The following is a 13,939-nucleotide window of genomic DNA, read 5'->3' as shown; positions in this document are numbered from 1 at the left end:
TCTAAACAGAATACACTTTTTCCTTGCTTTACTGTATCTGACTGGAAAGGAAGGTATAGTTTTTTGCATATTAACAAAATACCCAGCTTCACCTTCGTTATTTTGAGTTTCCTGACCAGTTAGACACAGCAACATTGTCCCCACCAGTGGCGTAAGTTTGGGTTTAAACTTATCTGTTTTCCAACCTAAGCCAAAAGATGAAGGCAGTGTTCAGAAAACCTGTTTAAATAATTACTGAAACAAAACTAATATTATCTTTTGTGCACATTATTTTAGTAAAACCCAATCACAGCTGCTAAGCATGTGTTTGGAAATATAGAGAAAACGCTAGAAGACGTCAACATATTTGATTTACGAAATGTGTCCTGAGCAACTAAGCGAGTCTTGCCCACTGCATTTGTTGCTAGATCCATCACACGGTGTCTCACCCTTTAAACTTTTTTGTCGAAGCAGTTGGATTTGTAAAAAATAATGATGAATATATTTTTAAGTTAAAGTCTATGAAAAAACAAGAGGTGCCTCAACAATAAATGGAAAATTAAATTTTTACTTTGTAGTTTCAAAGAAGACAACTATGCATATGTTCTTTGTTTGGTTGACTGGATTTGTCAAACAGAAGTTGCAATAATATTTTGGCCGGAATGGTGGTTTGGAATTTGTCTTAAATTTGTTAAGTACATTAATAGATCGATGTTTTCAATTATTACATTTCATCAAGAAAATGATGTGTTACAACAACCTGGCATGAAACGGCTGTCTTAAATCCTAAATTGGATCTTAAAATAAGAACGTGATTTTATTGGGCCTGTTGCTTGTTTTAATGTAGCTGTCCATGCAGGCAAACATCATTTTCTCTTTTCTAAATGCTCGTGACAGTTATTCTCCACCAAATATAACACTTTCTACTGGTTTTGTTCTCAAAATGAATTTCTCACCAACTAGGTCCTAACAAGAAAATGTAGTTAATAACCTTGTGATATTTTGTCCGCGTTGTTTCACGACAAAATCGCTTGGTAGTAATCAGCCCCTGCCGTAACAGCAGCGTTCATATACTTTGCTAGAAACAAGACGTATGTCATCTTAAATAATCGTTTTTATGTACTATGACCTTTCTCTTTATAGCCAAAGTCCCTCAGCCCCCATTGATCATCATTCACTGTAAGAGTAACTCAGGTCTCCTGACTGATACTGTGAGGAATCACATTCATTATAGAGGGGCTTGTTTTGTTTGTTTGTTTGTTGTGTTCTGTATCAAGCTGGTTCTGCAATACGATGGATGAAGGAAACTGTGCTTTAAGGTTGTGTCATCTCTGTAAGATCCGTCTACGGTCATCTTTACAGTACAGTTTAATGTCATCAGACCGTCAGCTTTGACCTTATAACAGTCACATAACTGTTGCCTTCGTTTGTTTAAAGAAGTGAGTAGTTAAGCTATTGATAGTTGGAAGACAGCATAGGTTTGTTGTATAAGAACTGCTGTACATTCGGTCTAACTGTGATATATGACGTGATTGTGGTGAGAGGGGCCACAGATGTCCCTCTCTGAAGGCAACCTCACAAACCTATCATGAGCTCTTCCAATGTTCCACTGTAAAACTTTCTTTCTTAAAGAAAATAATATTAGGGGACGGGATTATTTATTTCTTTTATTTTGTCATATTTTTGTAAGAATTGAAATGGGATAATAAAACAGATTTAAATTTATTGTGTTTCGAGTCGTCTTTGTGAAAGATGTACAGTTGTCACAAATCTGTATAAATGTCTTTGTTATGATGAACACAGAGAAAGATATTTGGAAAAAAAAACAGTGTTGGGGCACCATTGACTACCATAGTGAGAGAGAGAGAGAGAGAGAGAGAGAGAGAGAGAGAGAGAGAGAGAAAGAGTGACAGAGAGAGAGAGACAGAGAGAGAGAGACAGAGAGAGAGAGACAGAGAGAGAGAGAGAGAGAGAAGAGAGAGAGAGACAGAGAGAGAGAGAGAGACACATACACAGAGAGAGAGAGAGACAGAGAGAGAGAGACAGAGAGAGAGAGACAGAGAAAGAGTGACAGAGAGAGAGAGACAGAGAGAGAGAGACAGAGAGAGAGAGACAGAGAGAGAGAGACAGAGAGAGAGAGAAGAGAGAGAGAGACAGAGAGAGAGAGAGAGACACATACACAGAGAGAGAGAGAGACAGAGAAAGAGAGACAGAGAAAGAGTGACAGAGAGAGAGAGAGACAGAGAAAGAGTGACAGAGAAAGAGTGACAGAGAGAGAGAGACAGAGAGACAGAGAGAGAGAGACAGAGAGAGAGAGACAGAGAGAGAGAGACAGAGAGAGAGAGACAGAGAGAGAGAGACAGAGAGAGAGAGACAGAGAGAGAGAGACAGAGAGAGAGAGACAGAGAGAGCTGACAGTCAGCATAGTGAGTGTGTAGACAGTCCGTCAGGTTTGTGCGGTAGTGTTGTGTAGCTCTCTGTGTATATTTGAGTCAGGCATTTCTTTGTGTCTCCGCTGGTGTGTGTTGGTGCCGGGTTCACATCTATCGATTTCGGGTGTTCTGGCCTGAGCATACAGGACTGAACTCATATCACCATGGACAAAGTAAGTTTACAACCTTATTATTTCTCCTAATGGCCGTGTCGCAGATACACGACAGTCGTTTTAAAGAACCGAGCACTTAAACACTGTACTCTGTGCTGGGATGAAAGAAGTTTGTTGCTTTTCGTCTGTCACACTGTTGAGCGAGTTAGCACGCTAGGCCGCTTCATGCTAACGCTCCTATTCGCTGTGTAACACTCATATTTATAGTGAAATTTATGTGTTTATATGCATTGGTTTTGAATCACACGTGTAGGAATGAGTTCCCGTATCTTTTTCACGCGTGAATAAACCTGAATAATCTGTAAATCGTCACATGGTTTGTCATTGCTAATGTGTTAGCAAGTGTTAGCAGTGCTGGGAGGCGCTAGCTCGACATGCTTTCGCGTGTTTATTTCGGTGTTTAATATATTACGGTTAATATATATATAATATTAATATAATATAAACCGTTAAAGCGTAGCACAACCTCAAAAAATCCAGTGGTTGACTGACAACGCCTAAACGTTGACACGCATCACTGTACGAGGCGTTCATGCATATGTTTGGAAATAATATACAGAATGTTTTAATTTGCAAAATGTTTTATTGATATGAATTCATAGGCTTATATTATGTTAAGAGACCATTGGGCCCCTGCTGTCATTACAGGAGAAATGTCTTTGGCTTTCGGTCGACGTCATACTTCTGTTATCATATCTTGCTTCTCTGGCTGTTTTTAAATAATTGGATATGATTTATACGCAGTTATTTTTAAGGTATCATGAACTTGCATATTATTTGCACAGGACAAAGCAATAGCACAATAACCATGAGCCATATAGATAAAACATGTGTATTCATCTATGGCACATTGAAGTTTGTCCTCAAAGCCTGAAAATGAAAATCCACTCAAGGAAAATGTGTCTTCTCCCTGTAGACACGGATCGGGTATATTTAATGTCCATTCTAACCTCTTTTTTGCTTCTGAACCCTTTTTAGGCAGATTTCCTGAAAGGACTTCCTGTGTATAACAAGACTAACTTCAGCCGATTTCACGCAGACTCTGTATGTAAGGCATCGGTAAGATTTTCAGTCTTAGTGGATGTGAAGTGTGAATGTTTTTAAAGCGTTAGTTTACTGAAGAAGTGAAAATGTGTTGTTTATTTACTCACCCTAAGGTCATTCAAGATGTATGTGACACTTTCATTGATAGAATAGTGAATTATTTATAGCTGTCCTGAAGGAACAGGATGATTTGGAAAAATGTCACAGATGCCAGTACTTTGAGAGCCCAAAAATTAAATACAGGCCATGTTAAAACAATCCCAGCAATTCTTCATGATATAGACCTCTTTTGCTGGTAATGTAAACAATGCTGGTTCAGCGCTGGTCCAGAAGAACTTCCTGTTTAAGTTATACAAAAGGTTTGAACAAAATGCGTGATTACAATTATATAAGAATTAAAAAAATACTAATGATAAATAAATAAAAACCGAAACCGGACGCGCTTCTGGACCAGGTGCTCTATATTGAGGTCCAATCAAATGAATTGTGGAGGAAAGTGAGTGTTATTTACCAAAGCAAATTTTCATTTTTATGTGAACCCTTTTCTAAAACCGTATTTCTAAATATTCAGTGAGCATTTTGATACTGTATCTGTGAATTACATTCTCAAGTTAATTGATATAACCTTTTCTGTCTGATATTCTGTTTCACAGAACAGAAGGCCGTCGGTGTATCTGCCTACACGAGAGTATCCCTCAGAACAGAGTAAGCGCTTGTTGTGTGCATAGGCATTTGACAAGGTCATAGATACATTTAGTGAATGTCTGTTTTACACCTTTTTTATTAAATCGACACCAGGATCACATAAATAAAACAAAATGTGACTAAATGTCCTGCGGAACCCTGTTAGTTTCACTATGAAGCCCAACATTTAGTTTACTTTTTGTCCTTCTCTTCACAGTAATAGTCACAGAGAAGACGAACATTCTCTTGCGTTACCTTCATCAACAATGGGACAAAAAGGCAAGTGTTTCTTTTATTTTCAGTTATTTTAGTTTTACTTGGGGATGCACAGAACATACTTTGACAGGTTGTTTAGTACAGGGAACTGTGCGCACGCTACAACTGTATGTGGTCAAAGGATGTCGCGAGCAGCGGGGCTACTGTCAGACCGCCCGCTCCAGTCTGAAGTACACAAGTTACCGACCGGTGAAGAAGCCTTCATTCGGCGCAGCAAGCTCCATGCTTTGTCTTTCTCTGACACTTTAAAATGCTCCACACACTGCCGACATGTTTGCTGCATTAATAAAGCGTGCACGTCTCTCTCTCTCTCTCTCTCTCTCTCTCTCTCTCTGCGCTGGTTGCTGCCTGATCATATCAAATTCGTATTTTTGCTATTTTCAGTTTTGTTGAAGATTTGGTGTTGGTTAGTTATTGGACCTTTGGACTAATACGTTTCTTACTGTGAACTCGTGCAACACTCGTACAAAAAGTTTGTCAGCCCTACCTAAAATATCAATAAAGTTAATCTGTTAAGTTTTGCAAGTTTAAGTTAAGTTTACAGAAAAAAATGTGTCAATAAAAAATTGTGTTCAAGTAATTCAGTTTGTATTTATAAACACAAAATGGTTGCTAATGAGACATTTGTAAAAACCTATATTACTAAATGCATAAGATGAATTTAAATGTGTAATTATTTCCTTTGTTCGATGTTTCAGAACGCAGCTAAAAAGCGAGAGCAGGAGCAAGCAGAAGGGGAGAGTGGCAGCCCGGCACCTCCTCGCAAAATCGCCCGAACGGACAGCCAGGAGATGAACGAGGACTCTTAGAGGAACCCTCCATCCAACATCAGACAGACTCGACAAAGCCCAGCTCTCTCAGAAAATTCAAACGTCGGCACACCACAAAGGATTTTCACCTCCGAAAGAAACGAAACGAAAACAATGTGACTTACGGTGTGCTTTATTATACTGAGTGCTTCCTGATGCGGTCAGTGCCCCTCACTCAGACTGTTTGTCCGGATGGAAACGCGCTGCGGGCACGACTGGCTTTCACTTTTCAGCATTGATGGATCTGCTGAATTCTGAAGGGCGGTGGGGGGTCGGGTAAAGCGATATATATTTAACAAGCACATAATAAGGAATGTCCAGAATGCGTGCTATGAGAAGATATGATTGTTAGGACACTAAGGCAATTTATGTTTCCATGCACCCTCATTAATTTAAGCTGTGACCCTTTGCTTTCCTCAAATACACTGAAACTCAGCACACTCGCTGTCCAAAGGAAAAGCTCTGAAGCAAATTTAACAGTAGGATTTTGTTTGGGTAAAATGTTGGTCTTCCTAACAAGTGCAAACTTGTGCATGAATGCACTGTTAGGACTGTTTATCCATCACCAATGTCACAGGATGATGATTTTGTTAAAATAAAGTAACTCTCTTCCCTCTGAATATTTTTTAGTGCTGTCTTAGTCTCAACAGAGTTTAGTCAGTTAATCTCTGAATAAACAGATCCACTGCCTTCTGATATTTATGAATTATTGGTTCTTTAAAAAAGAGAAGGAAACCTTGCATGATGATCCCATCATGATCCTTTTGCATTTCCCAAGCTAGACATCAATTATGCCTCTGCTTTGTTCTCTGTATTTGTAAATTTTTCTGCTGGAGTTCTAAGATTTGAGGTTCTGATGTGTAGCGGTTCATCTCTAAACCTGCAGAGGGAGACACTGGACTGTGGTTATGAGGATCAGGTACAATAAAAAGGATTTGACCCCACAATTTATCCATAGTACTTTGTTTGGACTGGAGGCACAATGTTTGGAAATGCTAAGTCAGCAGTTTATTGTCTTGCGTGTTTCAGGTTCTGTACTGGAAACGTTTTTGGCGTGTTATTAAAAAGATTCATGGTTTTGAAACTATCAAGAGTAACAAAGCATGCGTGCATGCATTTGACTTTGGCGAAAATGTTGAGTAAAGGCTTTTAAAAGCTCTTGGATTTTAGTGTCCTGTAAAGTGTGCAAAGTGCGGCCCATCTTAAAACTTGTCTAAATCTTGCTCCATGTCTTACAGCGTTACTACCACAATGACTGCAAATATACCTACATTTGTATTTTTTTTTGTTTGTTGACTTCCCAGGTTCTTTGTCTGAGGTTTAACTATTTTTTTTATTATTTTGAGTCAAAATAAAAATTTAAAATTGTGATTTGTCATTCTTATATCAGCATTAAAATAGCTCTTTAGATTATAATAGAGGAGTTCTACATGATATTGACTTTCTACATGATATTGGCTAAACAGTGTTTTGTATTCACTGAGGCTGGTCTGTAACAGCATATGCTCAACAGGTCTAATCCGCTCTAATCTGGAGTTTTTACTGTTGCCATGTTGGCACATAGATTTGGAAAACAAGAGTACGTGAAAGCAGACAAAACTGTTAGTTGTTTATTTGTTTAACATGAAATACGATCTAAAATAGCATCGTTTGTCAATTTAATGTGGAACAGACTCCGTTTAGATTAGATTATTGGATTGTGGAAGAGAGATTACCAACCTCCTTTTTTATTACACACAGAAGAGAGGCTGCTACACTCAGGTTTTTAATGCATCGGAAACAACGGTAAACAGGTGAGATGTTACATTATTTTGCAATGTGATACCTTTAACTGGAGATGATCCAGAATGCAGAGCAAGTCACTAATAACATTCTGTTAACGGTTTCAAATTTCGCAACAATTTATTTCCAAAGAAAATATTTTTTATGATGAAAAGAGGAAATTTTTAATTTACTTCAATTCAGTTGCAAGTAAATTATGTCATTGAATGTTGAATATGCCGAAATATTCTCTTTGTGACCATTCACTTAATTTGGTGTAAACAATGTTAATAGGACATCTTGATTTCAAACACATTCAATTTAAATAAACCATGGCAATAACTACCTTGGTCTCACAACTAAAATAAACTCTTCAGAACAAATGTGCTTCACAATGCTTTCCGTTTCACAAAAGGTTCTTTGTGGCAAAAAAGCTTTTCAGATGATGAAAAGTTAAACCTTCCTAAATTCAATGCCATGTCCAATAAAATTAAGGAAAATGCATGGCTGGGCCAGAGGAAACTTATCTTTTACAAGACAATGTTAATTATACAAAAACAAGGTATTTCACAATATTACATTTATGCTTAAGCTAAGATAATGTGCAGTGTAAAAGATAAAGTGAACAACGGTAAAAACCGTGAGTGCAGTGATGCTTACTTTACAGATTTACTTACAGGAGACTGACTAGAATATCTCTGAAGAAGTCCTAAATCATGAATGTAGATGATATTTGTTGTCAGAATTAAGCATTTACCTTTGAGGTCTAGAACGGGCCTATTTATCTATATAACATGGATCAACATCTTAACAAATTGTCCGAAAATTTAACACAAACCGTTTCTATACACTGATGAGCCGAAGTATAATGATGCCATGATTAATTTGGACCTCAGCACACTGCCAACCTGCTGGGGCATGGACTCTGCTACCTGGCACCAATTTAGTGGACCCCTAAAGTCCTATAGGTTGTAAAGTGGAGTTGCAGTGGATGAAATATGCTGGGCCAGCACATCCCAGTGTTATGGATGTGTTGTGGGAAACATTCATGAGGATGCTGCTATAACCCACATACGAATCTGTGGGATGCTCTGGACTAAAGAAAGCCAATTCATAGGGATGCCAACTAGCAACTTCTGACTCGAAGGATCTGCTACAAAAGTCTTGGTGCCAGATATACAGGTTATAATTGAGTGATCTTGTGAAGTCCAAACATTGACATCTGACCTATCAATATTGTTCATCGTAAGGATTACATTTGCATGAAATTGTCCTTTCCCCTTTAGGTGTTCACGATGCTGACCAGTTTTGTGGATGGAATATGCTGTTGCTTCACAGGAAAGTCATCTAATGTGGTGGTCCCTATCGAATCTTCTGAGCCCACCGATGGTTTTGAAATTGTGGAGGTGAAACCAGGAAGAATTCTGAGAGTTCGGCATATTATCCCAGACAGACCAGTTGTTGAAGAACCCGGGACTGGGGAAGGGGGTTCAGTGAGCTGCAAGCGTAAAATCTCAGTGTATCGAAACGGACAACTTCTGATCGAGAACGTCAACAAAGCTACTCATGCAGAATTGGTCCGTTATCAAAACGGAAACAGCACTGTGGACACAGACACTATCGAAAGCGATGCTCCGGCAGCGGTCCAGAACACAGAGCCCACACCGGGGTCAGCTACAGGACAGCTTCCAGATATCAAACCGGCGCACCAGCCGGAACAGCCACCACCGCAGCGCAGACACCGCAAACCTAAACGCTCCATTGTGATCGACTGTGAGCGGAAGATCACGTGCTGTAAAGGCACTCATCCCGACGTGGCCTTGTTTTTCATACACGGGGTCGGGGGATCGCTGGATATCTGGGGAAGTCAGTTGGACTATTTCTCCCAACTTGGCTATGAGGTCATCGCCCCAGACTTGGTTGGTCACGGCGCGAGTTCAGCACCACAGATCCCTGCTGCTTACACGTTCTACGCGCTGGCTGAAGATGTGAGGATCATTTTCAAAAGATACGCCAAACGGAGAAATATTTTAGTAGGACACTCCTATGGGTGAGGAAGTATCATTGGTTGACCTACAGTTCTTAAAGTGAAAATTCTGTCATAATATATGTCGCCTTGTGTCATGACATACTTTCTTCTAAAGAGAATACAAAAAAATACATTTTGTAGAATGTTGGTACCCAAACAATGGCAGTGCACTTGCATTGGTTTTGTGTCTAATCAATAGAAGTGAATGGTTTCCGCCATTGTTCGGTCACCAACATTCTTCATAATATCGTAAGAAATTAGTTTTTCGACTAATTTGCATTTATTGTGCAGAGTCTCATTTTGCACTTTCCTGGCTCACGAGTACCCGGAGCAGGTTCACAAGGTTGTGATGATAAACGGTGGTGGTCCTACAGCGCTCGAGCCGGGTCCCTGCTCCGTCTTCAACTTACCCACATGTGTCCTTAACTTACTGTCTCCGTGCCTCACCTGGAGCTTCCTCATGTAAGAATACCAGACTTGATGGTGCACGAGACATATTAGTCTCTTTTTAGTCTGTAATAAAGATCCTTTTTGTTTCTTGAAGGGCTGGGTTTGCCCATCAGGGAGCAAGAGAAAAGAAGTTACTAAAAGAGAAGAATGCCTTCAATGTCTCTTCCTTCGTTCTGCGGTCCATGATGAGCGGACAGTACTGGCCTGAGGGTGATGAGGTTTATCACGCTGAACTCACAGTGCCTGTCCTGCTTGTCCACGGCATGTACGACAAGTTTGTACCGGTACAAGAAGACCAACGTATGGCAGAGGTAGAATGGTTTTATGTTCAATCATCCGTAAATAAAATTGGTTGTATTTTAAGCTCAAAATGACTAATTGCACAACACAAACTAACATCACAATATATTATTGGCTTTTGACTCATTTTCTCATAGATCCTCTTGCTAGGGTTCCTGAAGGTCATTGATGATGGAAGTCACATGGTCATGATGGAGTGTCCTGACACGGTGAACACTCTCTTACATGAATTCTTCCTGTGGCAGCCAGCAACCATCTCAAAACCCAAACAGGAGGTGGCCGCCAAAAAGACCACCACCAAACCTCAAGAGGATGCACCGAGACCAAAAACCGCCCCTGAGACACCTTCTAAATCTCAACCAGAATTCATAAGGCCAACAATTTCCCCAAAGTCCAGCGCAACTGTGAAAAATACCTCAGCAGATGGCAAATCTAAGTGCAAGAATTAACTAATCCACCAATACAAACTATGCTCATTTAAAAGTTAAAATGTATTGAAATGTTGCTCTTATAAGACTGCAATACAGACTCAAGGTACAGCTGAGAGACGTTTTATAACCAGTGTTTGGTTTTTCTCCACGAAATTTAAGAAAGGTTAAAACAATTATGGCCAGGTTTCACAGACAGGGCTTAAACCATGACTTTGGCTCCCTTAAAGTAGGATATTGAAGTCGTTTTTATAAAAATGCAGTAGAATTAAACATTACTGTTCTGCATCTTGAGATAAAACATTGGCACTGATAAGATATGTCAGGGCTAGTTATTTTCAGTTTAAACCGCACAGTCTGTGAAACCAGGCCTAAAATTCTTCAGATACTGTCTATCTTAATGGTGACGAATTGATGTTTATATGTTTTGTAAAAATCTTGTTCATTTTTATGTAGCAAATCTCTGTGGTATTCTATTATTAAACATTCCTTTCATTTTTATCAACTAATATTTCAATAACTAAAAATGAAAAGCAGATTTGTTTCCTGCAGCAGAAAAGCTCCATTTCACTTTTGAGTCATTCTTATTTCACACAACCCATGTGACTTCATGGAGATTATAAAACAGATGCAAAATTCTTAAATGCAGCCAAACATAATACATCTTCATAATTTGCAAAACGTTGATATTTAAGAAAAAGTACCTCATATCAAAAACACATTCCATTACTGTAAGGACATCCTGCACTGAATTGTGGGGAACACACATAGACATCTCACCCACCAGACTTTACCAAACACTCACAATTCAATAAATTACAATGTTGACTTTAATCATATAAAACAATGGAGATTGCAGTGTTAGACATTTTTTAACCGGGTTAGTTACACTCTTAAAAATAAAGGACGCAATGCCATAAAAGAACCCTTGTTGTCTAAATAGTTCCATAAAGAACCTTTAACTTTTCTGTTTAACAAGATATTCTTTAAAGGACCCCTTAACTGAATTGTTCTTTGTGAAGAAAAATGTTTTTTCTATGACATCATCGTGAAGAACCTTTCAAACACCTTTATTTTTAAAAGGAAACCAAAATATTCAGAAACCTGAGACAAAATGTTGTGTAACCAATGGATACATGGATCTCATGAAACATTCCTCAAAATATCTTTTGAGTCATAGACAGTTTTTGAATGACGAAGTTAAATAAACAACTGCTTCATTAACTGCCAGATACAACTAACATCAACTAACAGATATCTAACTGCCCTCATTCTGAACATTAAATAACTTCAATGTTTTCTTTATATCTTACATTAGTTTTTACATTACATGAAAAACTTCATTTAAATTTGTGCACCTTGTGTTTTATAGTCCTGTGTAATGCAATATAACGGTTTTCACAATGTAAATAATTTTACCTTTCAGCAAAGAAAGATGAGCACAAAAAAGGGCAGACAAGACAGAAGTCGCTTTGGAGGCTTTTATTTACACTTTCAATTGCTCTACTTCAGAGGAATGAAGCGGGAAGAGTGAGTGGCTCCAATACCAGGACGACCGTGCTTAACAGGCTTGTACGTGATGGAGAATTCTCCAAGGTAATGACCGATCATCTCCGGCTGAAGAGACAAAATGTTCAATTATTAAACGGTTCTTATCCATGTGCATCAGCACGGTGCTTTATGAGATCAGGATGCCAATCGCTCACCTTGATTTCAACCTGGTTGAAGGTCTTGCCGTTGTACACGCCGACCATGGAGCCAACCATCTCGGGCAGGATGACCATGTCTCTCAGGTGAGTTTTGACCACCTCAGGTTTCTCCATGGGTGGTGCCTCCTTCTTGGCCTTGCGGAGGCGTTTCAGAAAAGACTGATGCTTTCTCCTGAGGCCACGGTTCAGCCTTCTCCTCTGCCGGGCACAGTACAGCTGCATCAGCTGCTCGCTGAGGACAAACAGCAGATACACAATCTCTTCAAAACCCATGCTTTTCCAAACACGGTCAGATATTGATCAGTTTACGGTTTAATAGCATGTATGTTCATCTTTTTTGCTGATCGGCAGAAACTAGTGATCGATGAAACATCTAACGTGTGAGACCGGAGCGCATCGAGCACACGATTCACAACCATGTTGCGTTTTTAAAATAATTCTTCACAAGATAAAGTGTTTTCTCCGTTCACTGGGTCTAGGGTTTTGTATGCCTACAACGTATAGCAAACACGTTGACAAATAGGCTCATTTTCAACATTTTCTGCTGACTGCTTAGATCCGAGTCTCATTCGCAGAGCTTGACTTGCAGTTTTGTTTTTGCTCTGTAGTGTTTTTTGTACTCTGTGAATTCTTGAACCCACGGGACTTCCTAGAGTTGAGAATAAAGTTTGTTTTCACCACAGCTCAATTAGTTACACCATAACAACAAGATAAATGCGTCATATCAGAGAATCACCATCCCATTACATTCAAAGGAAAATGGCAGACTCCATACGACCGAGAGACTGCGTAAAAGAGACATGTGTGGCACTCACTAGGACATGTCCAGCAGTTGGTCCAGGTCCACACCTCTGAAGGTGAATTTCCTGAAGGTGCGCTTCTTCTTCTGTTCAAGGTCCGCCTGTGACAATCACAACCAGGTTATTCACGGGCCTCTGGAGCGCCGCTTGCGCTAGTCAACCCTCCAATAAACTCGTTTCAATACATTATTTTCAATAAATGACATAATTTTAAACTCTCTGGCATTTCAAGCCCGTAAGAAAGTGATTGTAAACGGTGTCATGAGGCTAAATTGCGCTCTTCTACCGAGCGGCACCGAAACGATGCTTCACAGAGGATTTTATCAAAAACATTCATCTCTCAGGAAAAATAACGGCCGGAAAACGTGCAACAACAATTAACGTCATCAGACTCGTAATATACAGGCTGATACTCATCATGTGTACTTTAGATTAATGTGGATTGTTGTATTTTAGTCAATCGCAAACAATATGTCAACCTACCATCTTGAGAGAGTCCCGGAAAAGGAGTTCGCGAGGGGAAGCGCTGTGATATCGCGATATTTCAGTAATTCGGTGACGTTGAGTTTGGCACGTCGCCTCCTAGCGGAGAGGGGGATACGTGTGACGCAAACATTTAACTTATAATAGATTTGATGCGCGATTTTAATGGTGCTTATTTAAATAAGTTATACATTGAATCATTCTTAAGAAAAATAAAAACCAAATTAATAAATAAGATGAAGCTTAAAGCAATTCCGTAGTGACTTTAAGAAAAATATAATACAAATAAAATTATAATATTGAGGGACACTCCTCACCTTAAAGTATTTTAATTAGGTAAGCTTTTTCTTTTTTATTATAAAGCATTTAGCTGCATGGCAAACTAATTCAGAGAGTAGTCCCTTATTCATTCATGTATATTGTAAACTGAAAATAAATCATGTTACACATTATTACCAATGAAAAGTGGTGGAAATGACCGAGTCTCTTGGGGTTAATCCAGCTGGGGAATTTTTTTTCTAAACAGATGCAGAAAATGAGTCGAGCTCAAATTATTCATACCCCATAGGTAAATAGGATAAT

General features: G+C 39.1%; 3 protein-coding genes across 4 annotated transcripts; 2 read left to right on the top strand and 1 right to left on the bottom strand.

Annotated features, from left to right (window-relative positions):
* The first annotated feature begins 1,987 nt into the window (after positions 1 to 1,987).
* Positions 1,988 to 6,891, top strand: dda1 (DET1 and DDB1 associated 1). Of its 2 annotated transcripts, none has more exons than XM_079483010.1 (5): positions 1,988 to 2,584; positions 3,563 to 3,643; positions 4,282 to 4,333; positions 4,530 to 4,591; positions 5,287 to 6,891. In XM_079483010.1, exons 1-5 carry the CDS (start codon positions 2,576 to 2,578, stop codon positions 5,395 to 5,397), a joined length of 315 nt encoding a protein of 104 aa, XP_079339136.1. In that variant the 5' UTR covers positions 1,988 to 2,575; the 3' UTR covers positions 5,398 to 6,891. The 2 variants fall into 2 exon arrangements, with proteins under 2 accessions (XP_079339136.1, XP_079339137.1); XM_079483011.1 differs by having other exon boundaries at positions 2,344 to 2,584; positions 3,563 to 3,628; positions 5,287 to 6,767.
* A 28-nt stretch (positions 6,892 to 6,919) lies between these two features.
* Positions 6,920 to 11,283, top strand: abhd8b (abhydrolase domain containing 8b). The gene is made up of 5 exons (XM_079483008.1): positions 6,920 to 7,190; positions 8,445 to 9,208; positions 9,479 to 9,649; positions 9,732 to 9,948; positions 10,075 to 11,283. The coding sequence occupies exons 2-5, from the start codon at positions 8,454 to 8,456 to the stop codon at positions 10,384 to 10,386; spliced, it is 1,455 nt and encodes a 484-aa protein (XP_079339134.1). The 5' UTR covers positions 6,920 to 7,190; positions 8,445 to 8,453; the 3' UTR covers positions 10,387 to 11,283.
* A 549-nt stretch (positions 11,284 to 11,832) lies between these two features.
* rps15 (ribosomal protein S15) lies at positions 11,833 to 13,406 on the bottom strand. Its single transcript, XM_079483009.1, has 4 exons — positions 13,358 to 13,406; positions 12,890 to 12,975; positions 12,072 to 12,306; positions 11,833 to 11,982 (listed from the first exon to the last, which is right to left on the bottom strand). Exons 1-4 carry the CDS (start codon positions 13,358 to 13,360, stop codon positions 11,869 to 11,871), a joined length of 438 nt encoding a protein of 145 aa, XP_079339135.1. The 5' UTR covers positions 13,361 to 13,406; the 3' UTR covers positions 11,833 to 11,868.
* Between the last annotated feature and the right edge of the window lie 533 nt (positions 13,407 to 13,939).

The sequence above is a fragment of the Barbatula barbatula genome (assembly GCF_947034865.1).
Source record: "Barbatula barbatula genome assembly, chromosome: 20".
In the NCBI taxonomy this organism is placed as follows: Eukaryota; Metazoa; Chordata; class Actinopteri; order Cypriniformes; family Nemacheilidae; genus Barbatula; species Barbatula barbatula.
Note: the sequence above shows the minus strand (reverse complement) of the source record. Positions and strands in the feature narration are given on the sequence as shown.